At 41.7% G+C, this 20,264-nt stretch overlaps 1 protein-coding gene across 1 annotated transcript in view; it reads left to right on the forward strand.

Moving 5' to 3' along the window:
- The window catches only part of LOC115392820 (protocadherin-15-like), a 178,816-nt gene that overhangs the window by 85,466 nt on the left and 73,086 nt on the right, over positions 1-20,264 (forward strand). The window contains exons 17-20 of the mRNA XM_030097425.1: positions 8,698-8,830; positions 9,826-9,905; positions 13,384-13,477; positions 17,360-17,488. Of these exons, the coding sequence (XP_029953285.1) occupies positions 8,698-8,830; positions 9,826-9,905; positions 13,384-13,477; positions 17,360-17,488 (436 nt within the window). The remainder of the gene's footprint in view (positions 1-8,697; positions 8,831-9,825; positions 9,906-13,383; positions 13,478-17,359; positions 17,489-20,264) is intronic.

Below are 20,264 nucleotides of genomic sequence, written 5' to 3' on the forward strand. Positions count from 1 at the left end.
AGCTACTCCATGTTAGTGGGTGGGAGATGCTAACTACTCCATGTTAGTGGATGGGAGATGCTAACTACTCCATGTTAGTGGATGGGAGATGCTAACTACTCCATGTTAGTGGATGGGAGATGCTAGCTACTCCATGTTAGTGGATGGGAGATGCTAACTACTCCATGTTAGTGGATGGGAGATGCTAGCTACTCCATGTTAGTGGATGGGAGATGCTAGCTACTCCATGTTAGTGGATGGGAGATGCTAACTACTCCATGTTAGTGGATGGGAGATGCTAACTACTCCATGTTAGTGGATGGGAGATGCTAGCTACTCCATGTTAGTGGATGGGAGATGCTAACTCCTGCTTGTTAGTGGATGACAGATGCTAGCTACTCCATGTTAGTGGATGGGAGATGCTAACTACTCCATGTTAGTGGATGGGAGATGCGAGCTACTCCATGTTAGTGGGTGGGAGATGCTAACTACTCCATGTTAGTGGATGGGAGATGCTAACTACTCCATGTTAGTGGATGGGAGATGCTAACTACTCCATGTTAGTGGATGGGAGATGCTAGCTACTCCATGTTAGTGGATGGGAGATGCTAACTACTCCATGTTAGTGGATGGGAGATGCTAGCTACTCCATGTTAGTGGATGGGAGATGCTAACTACTCCATGTTAGTGGATGGGAGATGCTAGCTACTCCATGTTAGTGGATGGGAGATGCTAACTCCTGCTTGTTAGTGGATGACAGATGCTAGCTACTCCATGTTAGTGGATGGGAGATGCTAACTACTCCATGTTAGTGGATGGGAGATGCGAGCTACTCCATGTTAGTGGGTGGGAGATGCTAACTACTCCATGTTAGTGGATGGGAGATGCTAACTACTCCATGTTAGTGGATGGGAGATGCTAACTACTCCATGTTAGTGGATGGGAGATGCTAGCTACTCCATGTTAGTGGATGGGAGATGCTAACTACTCCATGTTAGTGGATGGGAGATGCTAGCTACTCCATGTTAGTGGATGGGAGATGCTAACTACTCCATGTTAGTGGATGGGAGATGCTAACTACTCCATGTTAGTGGATGGGAGATGCTAACTACTCCATGTTAGTGGATGGGAGATGCTAGCTACTCCATGTTAGTGGATGGGAGATGCTAACTCCTGCTTGTTAGTGGATGACAGATGCTAGCTACTCCATGTTAGTGGATGGGAGATGCTAACTACTCCATGTTAGTGGATGGGAGATGCGAGCTACTCCATGTTAGTGGGTGGGAGATGCTAACTACTCCATGTTAGTGGATGGGAGATGCTAACTACTCCATGTTAGTGGATGGGAGATGCTAACTACTCCATGTTAGTGGATGGGAGATGCTAGCTACTCCATGTTAGTGGATGGGAGATGCTAACTACTCCATGTTAGTGGATGGGAGATGCTAGCTACTCCATGTTAGTGGATGGGAGATGCTAACTACTCCATGTTAGTGGATGGGAGATGCTAACTACTCCATGTTAGTGGATGGGAGATGCTAACTACTCCATGTTAGTGGATGGGAGATGCTAGCTACTCCATGTTAGTGGATGGGAGATGCTAACTCCTGCTTGTTAGTGGATGACAGATGCTAGCTACTCCATGTTAGTGGATGGGAGATGCTAACTACTCCATGTTAGTGGATGGGAGATGCGAGCTACTCCATGTTAGTGGATGGGAGATGCTAACTACTCCATGTTAGTGGATGGGAGATGCTAACTACTCCATGTTAGTGGATGGGAGATGCTAACTACTCCATGTTAGTGGATGGGAGATGCTAGCTACTCCATGTTAGTGGATGGGAGATGCTAACTACTCCATGTTAGTGGATGGGAGATGCTAGCTACTCCATGTTAGTGGATGGGAGATGCTAACTACTCCATGTTAGTGGATGGGAGATGCTAACGACTCCATGTTAGTGGATGGGAGATGCTAACAACTCAATGTTAGTGGATGGGAGATGCTAACAGCTCCATGTTAGCGGATGGGAGATGCTAACAGCTCCATGTTAGTGGATAGTAGATGCTAACAGCTACATGTTAGTGGATGGGAGATACTAACAGCTACATGTTAGTGGATGACAGACGCTAACAGCTACATCTTAGACAAAGGGAGATGCTAACAACTTGCATGTTCCTGGGTGGACGTCTCAGTCGCAGGCCGGTGGGGAGGCTCGGTCCCGACCAATGCCGCTTGCGGCTTTAATTATTATATGCATCCATGATTGTTAGAGGATTTTTTTTTTTTTTTTTTTTTTTTTTTACAGCTATTGGTTGAGTTAGGTATGAGAGGAAGGTATAGAGCAGCACTGAACTGCCTCCGGAGCTCCTCAGGTCAAATAAAGTGAAAACATTTTCCCCAACACTTTGTGATTTTGTCATGTCAAACTCCAGACTGTCACTGCTCGGTGAAATGCTCAATTTGAACTGCCAGTCACTGGAAGTAGACATTTCTGCCCTGTCCGGTGTCCTGTAATCAGCTTTGATGAGCTGTCGCAGGACTTGGTGACATGTAGGACTATGAAAAGGAAGTATGATATCATTTGGAGATGTGCAGAGTGTGAGGCTTCAGGCCTTTGCAGTTAACACTCTGGGTAAATGTTCCCAGACGTCGGTACAAGTTGCACTTTGCTGCATTGGAGTACGGAAAGCGAAACATGATATTTAACCAGTGGTGCAAAATGTTCTGGTTAGAACTTCATGTTAATGAAAAAAGAAATGCTGTGATGTTATTTTCAAAGGTTTTTGCTACTAAAAGGTGAAATTGTGAGCAGATATCTGACATTATTTATCTACAAACTACAACAGTACCTGCTTCACCTACACGACAGTATGTGCCTCCAAGCACAGTTGTCCAACTCTAATTCATTTTGGCTCTGAAATGATCTCAAGTTGCTTAAAACAATGGTGTCTTCAGTATCTGTAAACACAGTTTACCCTGAAGTTCTTTCACAGTACCAGCGCTCTCATTCAGGCAGTCCATCTGCAGAAAGTTTCTTCATGCGGTTTTCTCCACATCAACTTTACGCTGTTGTAGGAGTGAGACAAAGAATAATTTACACTTTTCCCTGCATTTTAAACAGATGTAGAGTTCGGTTACGCAAGTGAAAAGCCACTCGAGGCCAGTAATTCTGCTCAGCTGGTCTAATTAGAAGGTCTGACATTTGATTTAATAATAGATTTCTGAAACCTCCGACAGCCACTTTTCATGAGTTTTGCTCGGCTGTGCTGTCAGTCTTTTGTCCTTTGCTCCGGGAGCAATTAGGAGGTGGAGGTGAAAATCAAAGAGAGAGACGGCAGTAATTAAAACGGGAGTGATTTCATGAATTCTCTCATAACCAGCACTAACTGCTTTTACTGATTTGTTGTCTTTGATCTTTAAAATCAACCCCGGGAGATACCTACGTCTTTCACTCCTGTCCTGCTGCTACTGACAATATTTGGAAAAGTTACGTGTTGTAGAAAAACAAAGCTTCAGGATTCAGGACAAACTTTGTTTGGTTGCTCCATGAGGGAAGTGCTCATAATTAATTTAACCCACTGTGAGCCGCTGTAGTTTATAGCTGTCTCGTCTTCTGATTTCCATCAACGTTTGTCAACCAACACAAAAAGTCGAGTCCTCCTCTGACTCTGATTTCAGCGACGTACCTGCCAAGTGCATGGCGAATGTGGAACGCTGCAGATTGAGGTGGTTCCAGTGATTGGCTCACAGATTGTCCCCAAATTTCCCCAGACCCCCTGTTTATTTCAGCTGAAAACATTACCTGCATAACAAATCAATATCTATCTCTGCTGCCGGGTTTTGGCGAAAGCCTGGGTCACGACCAAAAAAATGAGCCGTGTCCTTTTTGTCTGGTGCACTCGGAGAAAATGATAGACAGCTTTTTTATTTCATTTGGATCTCAGTGTGAGAGCATTATGTCTTCATATCAGCTTTCTGGAACTTTTGTAAAACCCCGAAGATACATGTTTTATTGAGATTAGGAGAGCTTTTCTCTGCTTAGATAAATGCACCCCAGACAACATGCAGACAACAGCTTATGCTCATGGGTCTCATTTATACTTTTATCAAACTGGAGGCTAGGAGAGAAATGAGGACAACAACAGGGAAGAAGAAGACTGAAATAAGATATTAGGTTTCCAGCCACAGCATTTCTTACTTCACACTTTAAGTTTTGCAGTAAATTATGGATTTAATACAAGACACAATACATTTAGCAGACACAAAACAGAGCAAGTTACTTCAAAGTATCAATTATTAATGAAATGTAAAAACTCAGTGGTGTTCTGAATGAACGTTTCTTTCTCAGATCATTGCTCGTATTAACTAATATTTGAAGATTTTCAGAACTGGTTGTTTTTACATGAAAAGTGGATTTTCAGATTAAAATCCCACTTCTATCCACATACTAGGAGTATTTTTTTAACTACAACCAACATGTTCTTTAAAGAAACTTCACCGTACCAATATGAACGATCTGATCACATTGAATAGTAATGCTGACAGGCGGGATGGTAAATAAGGGAAGAAATGTTTCACAAAAGAGCTGAAGATTTGCTCAGAGTCACCAGATATAGATTATATTCTGAAGGGACCTCCTTGAAAACAAGATTTCATTACCCTTCATTTAATTAGTATTTGATCATCTGTGTGTCTGTTTGTGTTTTCATCTAAACTAACAATGGCAAATTGAAGGTAACACTGGAAGATGTGTGTTGCTAATTATGAAGATATGTGAAATTTATTTATTTCTTTTTCTGATAACGGCGTCAACACTTGTTCTCAGTTACTTCATATTCCCAGGTTGAGCAACTGATTGAAGCATTTAAGGGTTTTAAAAACTGTGCCTGAAAATCAACACTGCACACAGAACGTACTGGAAGTGTTTCACACACACACTCAACAAGTATCATTGTTTCGATGTCTTCATAAATAACAGATTGTACTTCAGGACAGTCTGAATCAATATTATATTGGGAATCAAATCTATTTATAGAAATGTTGAAATTGCATTATTACATAATAATATTTTAAATGGGAAAACATTTGAATTAATCCAGTGAGTGTGTTTGTTGTAATAACTGTTCAGATTGCAGACATACAGTAGGAATATCGACAAAAAAGTACTTGTTTGTTTCAGATACACACAAACACACACACAAGCACACACAAAAATGGCATTACATTCATGAGTTAAAAGGCGTGATGTGTATTTTTCCCCATGTTACACCATTTTACCACAAATTCACTGACATTGTAGGATAGGTTTTTGTTTCTTACTTGTTTCTAGGTTTTTTGTTGTTGTTGTTGTTTATACCATTGAGCAATCACAGTATTATAAGATTGTTCAGTCACCGTTTGGGTAAAGCTTAATTTTTTCAGCCTTCTTAGTTTACCGTCTTGAGTTTGACTTGCTTCTGCAGAAAACACACCCTCTGTGTTGTCGGCGTCTTATCCTGGTCATATTTTCAGCTCTGTTATTACCTGCACGCCACAGTTACAGAGGATAAGACTTGAAATGAGCTTCAGATTATGAAGAATGAGCAGCGACTCAGAAGATGCAGGCAGCTGTGTCGATTCAAATCCCAATAGTTCATCAGAGAGTTAAGAGACAAATGGGCGAAAGCTTTAAAGCATCCAGACCAAAAAGTCTTTGACAAGAGTGAAGAGCAGCAATTTGACGCTGAGAGATCAAAAAAAAAAATGAAGTGCACTCAGTGACAAAGCCCTTCACCTAAACCCACATCGAACCCGATTTAGCGCACCAGCAGTGGAAAGAGCAGCTTAAATGTGTTTATTTTGGTTGTATTTTTGTGTACAGTGGAGCTGAGTGGTTACTCAAAGGTGACATGAACGGAAAAATACACGAGTGCTGAGATTAAACCAGATCGGGAGGATTTCTTTGCATAAATGCAGCTGTATGTGTGTTTCTGGTACTTGTGCTGTTTGAGAGTGAGAAATTATGAGAAGCAATAAATGAAAACATGAGTTTAAAGCAATCGTTTTATTGGAGGACAGAGAGTTTTAGGAAAGAGAGAGAGAGATAGTAAGAGAAAGAAGGCGCAGCCACTGTGGAAACTACAACCGTATAATCTCCAGTCAATCGCTTCTCGTCAATAATGCCATCTGAATTGTGTTAATAAAACGCCGGCTTTCTCTCTTTCCGGCAGCTTCTATTCTTCCATCCTTTATCTGCGTCTTTATTTATTTATCACTGTGAACGTAAACAGATTCTGTGGGCTTTTGTTTGGACCCGAGGTTCTTTGCTTGTTTCAGTCGATGATCCAGCTTGAGTAAAGTTAATCTTTCAGTTCTCCTCCAGCTGAAACTCACTGAGCTAACACACACACACACACACACACACACACACACACACACACACACACACACACACACACACACACACACACACAATCCCAGCAGTTTCCCACCCTCGATTTCTGCCTGAATCAGATCTGATCTGAATACTAGAAAAACACAAATATTAAAGTTTTTTTTTTTCCACCCAAAAAAACCTTTAATTATGTATAGAGTGATTGCAAACAGTCATTTTGATTAAATTTCATTCTTGCACTGACCTTTTTTTTCTATCAGGCCTCATTTATCCAGATGGTTTTCTGTACTTCCTTTAAAAATAATTACTGAAGCAATTAATATCTCATTTGGTGTAAAGGCTCCGAAGCTTTATGGTCGAGTTTCATGACGTTGGTGACTCTGAAAAAGATTATCTTTAGAATATTAAGAATATTGTTTAAAGAGATTTAATATACATGGTTTTCAACGTTAATTGACTTTTGCGTTTTTATCTTTTTTTTCCCCGTTTTCCAGTTGAAAATGTCTTTGTTTGTCTTTTAAACGTCCTTTCACACCAGCTGTTTTAAGCCGACCCTTTCCTCTTTCTTAAGTGCAGGTTAAACTGCACAAATTCAGTATAATTCCGTCTGATTGTAAGCTAAATTTATACAAACTCCCTCAGCTCCTGTGAACAGAACTCTCAGAGGAGAGCGGCGTTTAATGCAGCGTACGCCATTTAAACATCAGAGAATCTAAAATGAGTGATTGAAGTCAATCGGCGTCCTGCGGCGTCTGATCAGGGGAAGCCATCAGGAGCTTAAGCTCTGAAAGGGGAAGCTGTAGAGGCCTTGAGTATTTAAATAAGCCTTAAACAGTATTCCAGAATGGCACCACAGGTATGAAGACCCTGAATTGGAAAAAATCTGATTTATTTGCTGTAATGCTTCAATATCTTTGAAACCTTCCTCTGCCGACACATCCCATGTCCCAGCAGCACATTTCAGTGCAATCTATTTACGTGAGGGTGCTATTGCAAACCGCTTCATCACCATGTGGCCTTTCAGATGTTTCCAGCTGATATTCTATGCACCCTGCTCTGCAATGAAACCCCTCAGATGAAGCCTGGAAATATTTTGGATTTCTTAAATCAGTGTGCATGACTTATTTCAACCACATTCTTCCACGTGATTCTTTTGCAGTTCTTCCGTTTGTTTGCGGGAAATAGTTGAATTCAGTCACCTTTCTCATGAGCCAAGTTGTCAAATGTTTCACCAGAAATGACTTGGAAGGCAAATGTCTTTGTCAGAAGGGAATTGAAGCTTCAATTCACAAAGTCATCACACATATTTTGGAAACAGATTTCAGATCCTTCTCTCTGACCAGAGGAAACATTCATCATAAATATAGTTTTCAACATCTTTAATGAAAAAAAACCTGATAATCTAATTCTCCCTCTCATATGAACGGATTTGTTTCATGTGGCATTCTGAGCGACATGTCGGCCACACGTCCTCACTGGCTTCCTGCGACTGTATGAGAAAGGACACAGCAAGGGATACTGCTGTAACAAGATAATGTCACTCTGCGCAGACATCCATCCATCTTCTAAACCCACTTTATCCAGATTTAAGGTCTCAGGGAGTTGGAGGCAGTCCCTGCTGACGCTGGGGAAAAGGCAGGTACGCGGTTCGGATGAGAACACTGCTCTATTACAGGATAAACACAGAGAGGTGGACGAAAGCCACTGGCTGCTTTAAAACCAGCAAATATCCTAATTTAATCATCATTCTGAGAACGATGTTGGTTTACACGGAAATGGCAGAAACACTGAAAACTGCTAGAAAAGGCATCCCCAAGAACCCCAGCTGTGTTTCTGCCAGTGCTGAAAAAAGAAAAAAAAAAGCCTCTGCTCTACATAAATGGGATTTTGAGAGAGCAGGATAACTTTGTTAAAACACACAATAGGAACTTGAAGCCATGCAAAAAAGGCTTTTGTTGAAGCGCCGCAGTCGGAGTCTATCTGCTCTCTCTTTGTCACTCACACTGCTGCTGGCTTCACGCTCCCATTGATTAGATAAACACAGCGTGAAGTGCAAAGAAGCAGACGCCACTTTTAACTTAAACATTGGGTCATCCACCCTCGCCGACACTGCTGTTTTCCTCCGCTATCCCCACACACATCTCCTTCCTTTACTCTTCCCATCGCTCTCCGGCGTTCATCCACTGCTGCTGCTGTTTATCTGCTTCTGTGCCACAAGTTTTCCTCCATCCATCTTGGTACACCCCCTGTCTGTCCTAGTTCCTTTTCTTCGGTTCACTTTTGGGTTTTTTTTTTTTTTCATCCTCTCTCTCTCTCTCTCTTTCTTTTCTCTATGTGTGATCAGGTCATCCATTACTACAGTCTATATCGAAGTTCTGCCCCCAAACAACCAGAGCCCGCCTCGATTTCCCCGGCAACAATACAGCCTGGAGATCAGCGAGGCTATGAGGACTGGAGCTACACTGCTTAATCTGCAGGTACACACACACACACACACACATACACACTCACATAACACACCCATGGTTATCAAGGGTTTTATTTGTCAGCTGTTACCTCTTCAGATCCTGTTCCACTCTGGCAGGTTTCCTCTCATCAACAGCTGCAACAAGGTTTACAAAGTGAACTACCAATAAAATGATAGATTTTTTTTTATTATTTATTTTTTTGGACGCAGCGTTTTATCACACACTCACAAAGTCCGAGGATGATTAAAATGTCCAGCCATTATCTGCGGCTCAGACTCGACTTCAATAGGCCGACACTTTTTGAAGTCATTTTTTCCAGCGTAATTAAATCAATCCACTTTCAGCAGCTTTGGTTGAGTTTGACCATTTATTCAACACTCGATATTCAGACATATGTCAGAATATTCAGCCGGGGTGAACATACGTCCTCTTTTGACCAGACGTCTTTTATCACGCGCACAGCGTGAGGCGTCCGAGACGGTTTTGATCAATTAACGAACACGTCCACTTTTTTTATTGGTTTTGAAAGGAAATGTTTGACGGGTTGGACAGGGTACTGCAGCACCGTTGTGTGTGTGTGTGTGTGTGTGTGTGTGTGTGTGTGTGTGTGTGTGTGTGTGTGTGTGAAGTGATCCCCCAGTGGCTGCCTTGTGGGCGGCTCCACTGTGCTCACAAACAGTCAAAGATAATATAATATCCGACAAATGGGCGTCGGAGCAGCGCCGCTTCTAATCTGCCCACAAAGTGTCGAAGTGCAAGTGCTGCTTTCCAGAGGAGGAGAAGAAAAACGAAGAGTGGATCTGCTTTGTTCGTTAAACTAGTGTCTTTGTGAGGCTTCGGCTATATTATCTACGAAAAGACAGTGAGAGATATTTTGTTGAAGCTGGAATTACAAATCACAATTACAGATCGCTGCTTTTGCCATATATACTGGATCTGGCAAAGTCCAGGGTGTTTGCTGTTTGTGTTCAGTGTGTAATGCAGTCGTCTCTGTTTATTGTTAGGCGGCGGATCGGGAACGGGACCCCATCACCTACCAGATCCACAGCGGAGACGATCATGGACATTTTGCACTCCAGCAGAAGTAAGCGTGCAACAGATTCAGGCTATTTCAACAACTCATGCACCATAGCTGACCCCGACCAATTTAGCCTTGTAATTCTCTCCTGGAAACAGTTTAAAACAAACCGTTGACGGTCATGGTTAAACAATTATTGTTTATTAATGGTATTTTAATGAATAGATTACAGCATGAACTCATCATTCCTGAAATGGATGGCGGTTGACGACGGTAATGGGCTGAATAAAAAATGATGAATGTTGAGTGATTAATGGATTAATTCAGGAGAAGCACAGCTTTTTTTTCCCCTCTCTGATCATGTTAATCCGTGTCCCAAATGATTAAATTAAACAACTGTCTAAAACTCAGGGTTTGCAGCAGATTCTAACTTATTGTGAACTAAGTCAGGGTGCAACCTGGAGAGGTTGCACCCTGACTTAGTTCACAATAAGTTGGAATCTGCACCCATGCAGCAATGTAGACTAACTTTTCTACTAGTAATTTGCTCAATTTGCACCCACTCATGTACGGGAAGAACATGAAAACCACAGTAAGATATATACCCACTGTACTGCTACTGTATCAGCAGGTACAGACAAACAGGAATTTAAAAGCCGAAAATAAAAGTAAAGGAGCTGCAGAGTAAATCCATGACAGCACAGATTAATATTAACTGGAAAGCCTTGACTTGTGCTCTCCAGGAATATTTGGTGGATTGTGTTAGGCGTTATGAAATCTTCCAGCACGTTGGCAAAAAAGCCTCTCCGTGCCTCAACGCACGCCAGGTTCCTTTCATCCGCGGCAAAAAAAGTGAAGCGTTGCAGCCGCGGCTTTTTATAGGAACAGGACGGAGTGGTTTTGTTTTATATCGCCGCGCTGTGTAGAAAATTTGGCTGGATTGCACCAGAAGAGCACCCAAGTAGGTCTGCTGCTGGAGCCATTTTTCAAGGTTTCTGGCAGAGATTTGCGAGACAGCAGTGGCCAAATAATTCAGACGACTTCAGTCCAAAAAGGTGTGCCACAGGTGGTTGGAGCTGGGAGTAAAGATGAGAGTTATGAGGATTCCTTTGTGCTTCATTATTTTATTTTCCTGTGGTAATTTGAGCTATCTTGGGATATAGACGGGTCAGCTTTGTAGGATGTGAAAAGAGTGTTTGTAGCCATTGAATTTGGTTAATTAGTGAAAAGAAATGATGGTTTAAGTTGTGCAATAGTGGAAAATGTTTATCAAGTAGTATTTTGGTTGTTTGTTCTTCTTCAAGCAGATATTATCCACTAATGCTCTGCACCATACAGTCTTTTTTTTTTCTTTATCACTGGATTTTTTTAAAAAAACAAACAAAATGTTGCTTCTTGAGTCTATTGGTGAGTCTTTTAATCGACTCGTTCACCAAAATGTGTTAAAAAAATGTTGCTTTTTTTGCTCAAAACACAAGTTAGATTATGATAAACAAAATGTAACTGCTGAATAAAAAGAGTTTTTTGGGATTCATGAATATATTGAATAGTAACTGAAAAAAAAATTCTGGCAAAATTGTGTGTTTGGTGTGATTGAGGCAGCAGGGATATCGGTAAATAATACATGAACATGTTTATAATTATGAATATATATACATATGTAAATCTGTAAAGCAGTGTAATGGTATGTATCTGAAATAGATTATCATTTATTTACATTTGCAAGTAATTATTTGCAAAACCCCTGTTTTAATAGCATTCAGTTAACCAGATTAATCATTTTTAATCAGGTCCCAGTGCTATTACAAATGTATAAAGACTAATGGAACTGTGTTTGTGTGTGCTGGGGATGAATTAACAATTCTAATATACTCTCGTTATGTAATTAAGTAGTATTTGTTTATTGCTTGAAAATAAGCAGATACTATCCACTAATACTTTTCACCATGAAATCTGTTTCTCTACTTTTAGAATCATAAATTGCTGCTAAGTGAAGCCACGGTTTCAATTATTATCAAAATAAGTGATTTGCATGCTCGTGGATAAAATATCTATTACTTTAGCATAGAAAATTCCTGTTTATATCTGCATTTGCTCACTAAAGTGCATTTTTTGGGGGATTAATTGGCTGTAAAATGTGCTTTAAATGTTGATACAAGAGTATTTAATCAAACCCATGAATGAAAAGTGGCCTATGCTTTTGGTAGTTTTACACTGGAGTCTCTTGCACTTTGATTTATTTATTTATTTTTTTAGCAATATTCACTTTGTGAAACCAAGAAAAATTAAAGCAATGTGACACTAGCTGTGTTGAAATCCAGCTCCTCAGAACTCTCTCCGTCTCCGGCGCTCATTGCCTTTGAGCGTGTTTCATACATTCCCCTCCAGGGGAAAATTAACATCTGCATGCACGCACCCATTCGGATGCTCACTGTGCATTTCAGAAGGCTCCTAATTTACACATGTTGCCAGAATGAAAAACACTTCAGTTATTTTAAGAGTCTTCACTTGGAATAAAAATAAAATGAAAATAAAGATCAATCAAGTCAAACATCAAAGATTTGTGCTCTGATTGGTCCCAGGCAGGCATGAGTGTGTTTATACTCAGGCTATAATCATTTGCTCTTAAATTCAGCATTTCTCTCCGCTTCTGTTTTGACTTTTATTTTTTATTATCAGATTGTTTCAGTGAGTAACTCGGGGATGAGTTCATATCTTTTTCGAGTTGTTCGGCTGTGCTCTGCAAACATTCAGAGATTTGGAGTCTTTCAGATTTCTGTTTGTTCTCTGTCACTCAGGCAAAAGATCTCCAAGTCTGTCTTCACTTTCCATGTTAAACTCAAGCAGATCCACATGTTTGTGTTGGAAAACATTCATTTTTACCTCTGTCAAGTGTAGTGTATTTTGCGTTTATTACACACACCTTTAAATAATGTATTAGTAAAGGAATGAAGTGAAAAGACTTTCTTGGGTTCAGCATCAGAAACAAGAGCGCTGCAGTTCCGATGCACTGAGCACATGAACTTTAAATTTTTTGAGAGAAGACTCGCCATTCCTTGGAAAGCCGTGCTTCATGATGCATTACAGCCCGAGCCATTACGGCTACAGCACCCAGGAGGGCATTTCGTAATGTCACTACGGGTGAGCTGATAGACATTAGGCGCCATCTGCATCGCCAAAGTACCCATAATCACCAGGAAAAACACACTGGTGGGTGTTTAGGCTTTTTTTTTTTTTATGCTGCGCAACTGTGTGAAAAGTTATCTCTGAAGTTGTGTGTATGACAGGGAGTAGGCAATCAGGAGAACAGGCCAGTTCCCACGTTAAGCGAAATACCACCGGATCTGCAGAGAGAATAGCTTTGGGGATCCGTGTCGGTGTGGTCAGCTTAAAAATCGATACCTTGAATAAACTTCTCATGAAATCCTTTTTGGTACTATAGTCCTGCTTGGTTTTATTGTATTTTATTGACTTGTATTCTTCTGTTGCGACGTGTTTTAAGCGTGAGGTTAACTGTTCCTCGGTGTGTTTTCTCTCTCTCCAGTTCAGGATATTTGGTTCTGGACAATCCTCTGGACCGGGAGTCTGTGGATTATTATACTCTGGTGATCACAGCCTCGGACGGACACCCAGACGGGGTAAGAATCTCAGCTGTTACAAAGCGATATTAACTGCTTGTCTTCACTCGACTTGTTTCGCATCCTGAGTGGAACTAAGACCGAGTCGCTGCTGAACAGAGTTCTGAAATCCTCTAAACGACTGCTTTGGTATCGGCTATTGGAGACCATTTTAGATTATTTGTAAGCTGATTATATCCACAAAACTGGCAGAAAAGAAGAGTAATAATCCATTCATGACCACGAATGTACAACAAATACTGAAATCTGTTAAAAGAGTCAGAAAACAAACAGCTTAGATCCTGGCGAACTTTATAGTCAGTCCTTTCAGGACCCACTTTGAAAGAAGACATTGTTACAATTAAAGACATTTCCAAACATAACAATTAAATAGTCTAATAATCTTCTCAGATCCATCCATCTCTACCAACCAAACCTGATTGAAACCTTAGACACTTAATGGCAATGATGCGCGTGTTAATTATTCATCCGGATGAGCAAAATATCAACCTGCATAGCTTCAGGCAAAATCATCTGGCTGTATTTTTGAAGAGTCTTAACAGAAAGTGGCAGAAAACACAAGTTCAGTAATGTCCGCAGTGTCTAATCCACAGCTCATGCAAGAAATTATGCAACAAGTTCAACACTGATAAGAAAACACTTATCATGGGTCTGCAAGTATTTACTGGAGTCATCAAGAAAAGCATGTTCTTGGTTAATCAGATAAAATCACAGACCCTTCAGAGTAGATCTACATTATAACTTCTCTAGATATTTCCAAAACCAATGCTCTTTTTCTCTATTTTTGCCATTTTTTCAGTGTAACTCTAACCGAAATGTGTGCTATCAGTCTCTGTGTCTCTCCTCATTTTCACTGCAGCAGGCTGTTTACTCCTCCATACCAGCCTTTACTGTGGGGAACTTCAATAAATGAGTAAAAGCACTAAGTAGCAATAAATATCCAATTCTGGTTATGTTTACTCAACTGTGAGAGCTACTTTGTAGGGATAAATGAGTTTTTGTCCTTGCTGAGGAGTTTGATTACCTGATTGATCGCTGGTCACCAGACTCTCTTTCTCCATCCTTCTTCTTCCCCTATTTTAAAAAGTCAACTCTCACATCTTCTCACTGCTCCGTCATCAAGTCAGATGAGGACATGTGGTGGATTTCCATCTCCGCCTCCTGCTCTTTACATCTCTACATCCTTCATCTCTCTGTCCTCAACACATCCGCACTTCCACAACACACCATTATGTCAATTAAAACAAAAGGTGGAGTTTCAATCCCCCCCGAGGAGAATAGATTCTGATGACGCCACTGTAACCTTCGCTCGTACTCGGCCTCAGCACACGACACGGAGGGAAAAGAGCAAGTGGGAGGATGTTAGCTGGAGAGAAAGGCAGGGAGGAAGAAGGCGGTAATAAAGAGCTTGTTATTACTTCAACATTTGCGCTGTGTGTTTACGCAGGTCTCACTACATACACACTCATGCTCATGCACACGCATACTTAGTCAATTGCTCCCTGGACCTTGACAATTAGCGTATTATCTTTTTGCCCCGAGGGTCCTGAAGTGAGAGAATGGCTAAATGTAGTTTGGACATTTTTTTTTTCTGCCTGACAGTCCATTATATTTTGAATTAGACTGAAGAGAGAAGGAGGGAGAGAGAGGGGAGGTACACGAAAGACAAGCAATATCAGCGACGGATATACAGAAGGAAAGACAGAGAGAGAAAGAAAAGGAATAGAAGAAGGGATGAGAAGATTGCAGTATAGTTGCTTTATACAGGCCCATTTATCAGCATCACCCAAAAGGCCTTGGGTGGTCTTCATATGTGTACACACACACACACACACTCGTCTGCGTTCGGTATTATTAAATGTCCTGTTGTGGGACTGTCAGACTACAAAGTGCCTAATTGGCTATTTGGCCAGTGAATCCATCATGCTGCCACAGATTGAGGACCCTACAAGTTAGTGCAGCAAGCCGGCGCCGCTGTAAAGCCGCCGTGCTTCAGAGGTTGCCGTTAAAACTTCCGTGTAGATTTTTGTACTCTCGCCTTATAATCTGCTCATGTAGTGAATCATAGCAGCGTCAGTAAATGAGCCAGGTTGTAACCATTAGCATAATCATGAATTGATGATTCTACATTAATGAATGTAAAAAAAAAAAATCCCTTCAGTCTGCGGGGTTACACATCAAGCCTGGAATTAAAAAATATATTAAAAAAATAGATTAACAAATCCCCTAAAAAGACCAAAATGCAACAATGTGCTTAATCTGCTCACATCTCTTTCCAGTATCTGTGTGGCGTTCAGCCCCAGGCCTCTACAATCCTGCCTAAGCTTCACTATTTCAAAAATAGGCCTGAAATATGCAGATTTTCAACACCGCTGCCAATTTATCAGCCTTAAAATGTCTCTGTTTGCTGCTTTTCTCAACAGATGTGTCGGGGTGAAGGAAAAAAAAAAAGTTATGCGCAGCGACAAGCTAAATCCATGCATCTCTTGAACTAATACAGACCAACCCTTGAAAAATGATCCCTCAGCAGGAGTGGATATTAATATTTGGAAGGTGGCCACAGTATTGGGGGGAGGGGGAGGGGGGGGGGGGGGGGGTGGAGATAATAAACTCCGAGGTGTGAGACTGCTGAGGAGTGATGTGCTGTGGAGCTCCCGAAGCTAAAACGGGAGCGTCCTGCCTCTCTTCCCGTGTGTGTGTGTGTCTGTGGGAGTGTTTTGCCGGCGTCGCTCGCAGCCTGCCTTTTCATTACATCAGACCCCGCTCCCCTTTACATATATTGGCATTCAGATAAACTGTTTTGTCAAGTGTGAGCTCTTAACCTCAAATTACTTGCATCACCGTGCGCGCTGCCAGCCTCAATAGTCAGTTGTCACCTCCTTGATTGTCACTCGCCCACACACACACACACGCCCACGCGCACGCTGCCTTTTTTTGTCCTCCCGTCCTGCTGTTGTGAATCAGTTCGCTCTCCCTCGTTTCCCTTCTTATCCCACTTCCCTTATTTAAAAGCCAAATCTTGGCCGACTCTCTCTCCCCCTCTCCCTCCCCATCGCTCGTCCACTCATGAAAGTCAAATTAAGAAATTGATGACCTTAAAGCAGCTCCAGCTTAGCTTGCTGAGTCGCTTTTACTGACATTTACAGTAAAACATATCTATCATGTCCAAACTGTATTTCCTGTATTTGCTGACAGATTGACAGGTTCAAACGAGTTGGCTGCATGTCGCCGTCGCCCCCCCCGGGAGCGGAGGGCCGTAGTCAGCGTGAACACTTCTCTCTGACCTTCAGCTGCAGTTCTTTTAAGGAATGCTCACATTTTTTTTTCCCCTAGTTATTCATATCTTAACCCCGGAACGCTCACTGCCCTGAATACGAGCCAAGTGGAATTTCTACCGCTGCATTTTAAAAGCCGTTTCAAAGCTCTCATGATAGGGAGGACAGTTCAAGATGGAGCTCTCTGCATGCTGTTTGTTTTACCTTTCCTGTGGATTTCATGGTATACCTCTGTCGAAACTGAACTAACTCTCACAGAAAGTACAAAAAAGAAGATGCTCTCAAGCTTTAAGTCTTGATTCCAGCAATGAAAGGGTTGGATATTAAGAAGCATACCTTTTAGCATGGCGAGAGGATTCACTAAGTGGCCCAGCAGTGATTCATTTTGAAATGTATTTTTGGAGAGAATGCTGGTTAAAAGCACAGATGGATGATGCTGCTAATCAAGATGAGCACGGAGCACAAGAAGACAAGTGACATATTTATCACAAAGAAACACCAAAACCTTCTCTGATGTTTACTTTTTTTTTATTTTTCTGAACTGCCTGGAAAAGCAAAATCTCAAACCTTTGTGTGTGTGTGTGTGTGCGTGTGCGTGTTTGTGCAGACCTCCACGGCCACGGTGCACGTTGTGGTGACCGACGTTAATGACAATGACCCGCAGTTCAATTCCTCGCTGCCAGTGAACCTCACTGTCACGGAGGAGCAGGATCACGCCTACGTAGGACAAGTCAAGGTAGGAAGACACACACACACACGGAGAAGATTGCCAACACTTTTATTCCCGTATCTCGCTGCCTACTACGGGTTTTTAAAAAGATCTTCATGTCCTGACTGGAAATAGACTTTGTGTGCAAACATCGGACTGCAGCATGATAATATATACATTTTTATAGCAGGGAAAGAAACTGAAAGTAAGTGCTTCATATGATTAAATAGAAATGTGTGTTTAATTTTATTGAAGCAGCAGAGGAAGAGATTCAAAAGTCTGGTCACCTTGAGGAGAGGAACCACAAGACGCTTGTCGGCAGAACTAAGTATACTTGTCTTCGACTCGGCTTGCTTTGAACGTTAAAATGAGAATTTTGAAATGAGTTTTAAAGCTAATAGAAAGCCAGGACAGGAATAATGTGAGTGTATTTGTTGGGTTTTGAGAACAGCCTGGCAGCGACTCTGCACCAGCTGGAGGCGACCGAGGGATGTTTTGTTAAGAAGAGTGATGCTGGTTTATTGATGCCTTCATTTTGCCCACAATCTTACGCTGAGAGAAGCCAGTCGAGGTTCTGCGATCTAATTAGGATGCCGCCTGGTTGCTCCCCTTGGGAGATGGACTGAGTTTGTCTTATTAGGACAAGGCCTCGGGGTCGAATCAGGATCCACTCCAGAGTTACACCTCTTGGTTGGCCTGAAAGTGGCTCGGGGTCGCCCTGAAGGAGCACCAGGATGTCTGGCTTTTTCTTCTCCATATCGCCACCTTGACCTCAAATGAAGCGCATGAGAAAAAAATATGGATAATGATTGGTAGGTGGATAAATTCTTGCTTAAAATTATAACTCAGTAGCAACGAAAGAAAAAAAAAAAACTCTTAAATTTATCTTCCAATATATCAGAAAATGTGCATTTCCTAAACCCAGTGCAGCATGTAAAGTGACAGATCATTCTGGTCTGTTATTTCTCCAGAGGTGCAGATCAGCGTGTTTTGAAACTGGTTACACGACTCTTTTATTACTGTGGCACAGATCATCGGATCTGGCTGCAAGCCTCATTCCTGAAAAACCTTATTTAAAGCCGCCGTCCTGAGGGACGTCTAATTACTTCATTACTTCACAACTACATCGGTAACTTTCAAGATTCATCAAGCTGTCTTTTTTGTCAAATTAAAACGTAATAATTTACAACGAGAGGGCCCGGTTGGTCTCCCCGAAAGGGAGGCCTGGTCCCAGCAATGTGACGGCACGCAAAATGAATGTCTCTCACACATGAGCACGCACAAAGAGACACACACGAAGTGCAAAACGAGTCAGAGGATCTAATTAAATTCAGCTCCTATAATCTTCTACAATGGGGACCAAAGATCACTAACATAATTCTGGAAACTGAGGTAGCTTTGCAATTAGGACTGTATGTTATTACGCTCGGAGGACAGCGTGTGCGTCTTGCAGGTGGACGGATTGAGCGTATTATTACTGAGCCGTGTGCAGGAACATGCGTGACAGTGTTGCCGTTTAAGGTTCAGTGGGTTTCCTTCACTGAAGAAGCATTGCTTATTTTGAAATGTGTGGGTAAGTGATCGTCCATGAAATAGTTTTCAGCATGTCACCGCTGAAAAATTAGCACATTTTCATTAAGTTTCTTTTTTCTCTCTATGGAGCAGTTCTTGTCTTTTGATGATAATAAATAATAGTGCTTCAGTGTATTAGGAGGCATTAGGTTCAAGATGAGAAAAACAAACAAAAAACAATATGCAAATGTGTGATCAGTGTTTTCTCAGCCTCCTGAACCACAATCTGTCATTTCAGTCTGAAAAGTAATTGGATGAAACTACTGCCGCAGAATTATTTAACAGATTTTTGACCGGAATATAAACACTTTTGTTTTTGCTCAGGGTGTTTCAGAACTCTGGGAAAATTTTGTGTGCTATTTTTGCCAGAAAAAAATGACAGTAATTCCAAAATAAACTCTCTGCATCCAGCCCTGCGTCTGAAAGAACAAAAGTAAAGGAAACCATACATTGCCGAGACGACGTCTGAGTTTAAAATGAGCGAAATATACAAAACAGGAATAAGAAATGTGTAGAAAATGTTTCCACCTACAGCACCCTGCGCTCCACTAACCACAAAGACTCCTGGACCTCCTCTAGACCTAACAACTGACTTACGTTTTCCCCGGACGGGGGCCACGAGTAAATCTGACACTTTGATAGGCTCTGATCTTTAAAGATGCTCCCTTGGTTGCATGCTTGCTTGGATTTGCTCCAAGCTTAAATCATAGCCTTTATACTCCGGTGTCAGGGGGTCTTTGATCAGCCTGACACTTCAGCACGTTCTAAATATTAATGGCGCTTCTTTGGTTCAACACCCAGGCTACTCCTGAGATAAATACATGACCTCTCGCACGCAAGGTTTTTGAAGAAGTCACACTTTTATCAGCTTCCAAACTTAAAACTTCAATACCTCTCCTCACCTGGACCGTTAGACGCGCTGCCGGACCTGTGAATCCACCCCGATCGGCTCAGGTGACATTTCGCTCCGGTTTTAAACTCCCACTCAGATCTTTGGGCTTCTTCCAGATCCAACGTCCAAAAATCCATCCTCATCTGTAGAGAGGGCACTTGAAAGCATTCCAATCCTGAACTTCCTCTTTTGCGAGGACCCTTGGACTTGTTCCAAAACATAAGCAGACAGTGTGATCTCTCTGCAGGCCGAGCAAGGCACGACTCTGGGCCTAATTCCAAACCAGGGCCCGTACCTGTAGGTATTAAACAAATTTCCGGAAGAATGAATCGAGCTGAC

Source organism: Salarias fasciatus, chromosome 8 (assembly GCF_902148845.1).
Source record: "Salarias fasciatus chromosome 8, fSalaFa1.1, whole genome shotgun sequence".
NCBI lineage: Eukaryota > Metazoa > Chordata > Actinopteri > Blenniiformes > Blenniidae > Salarias > Salarias fasciatus.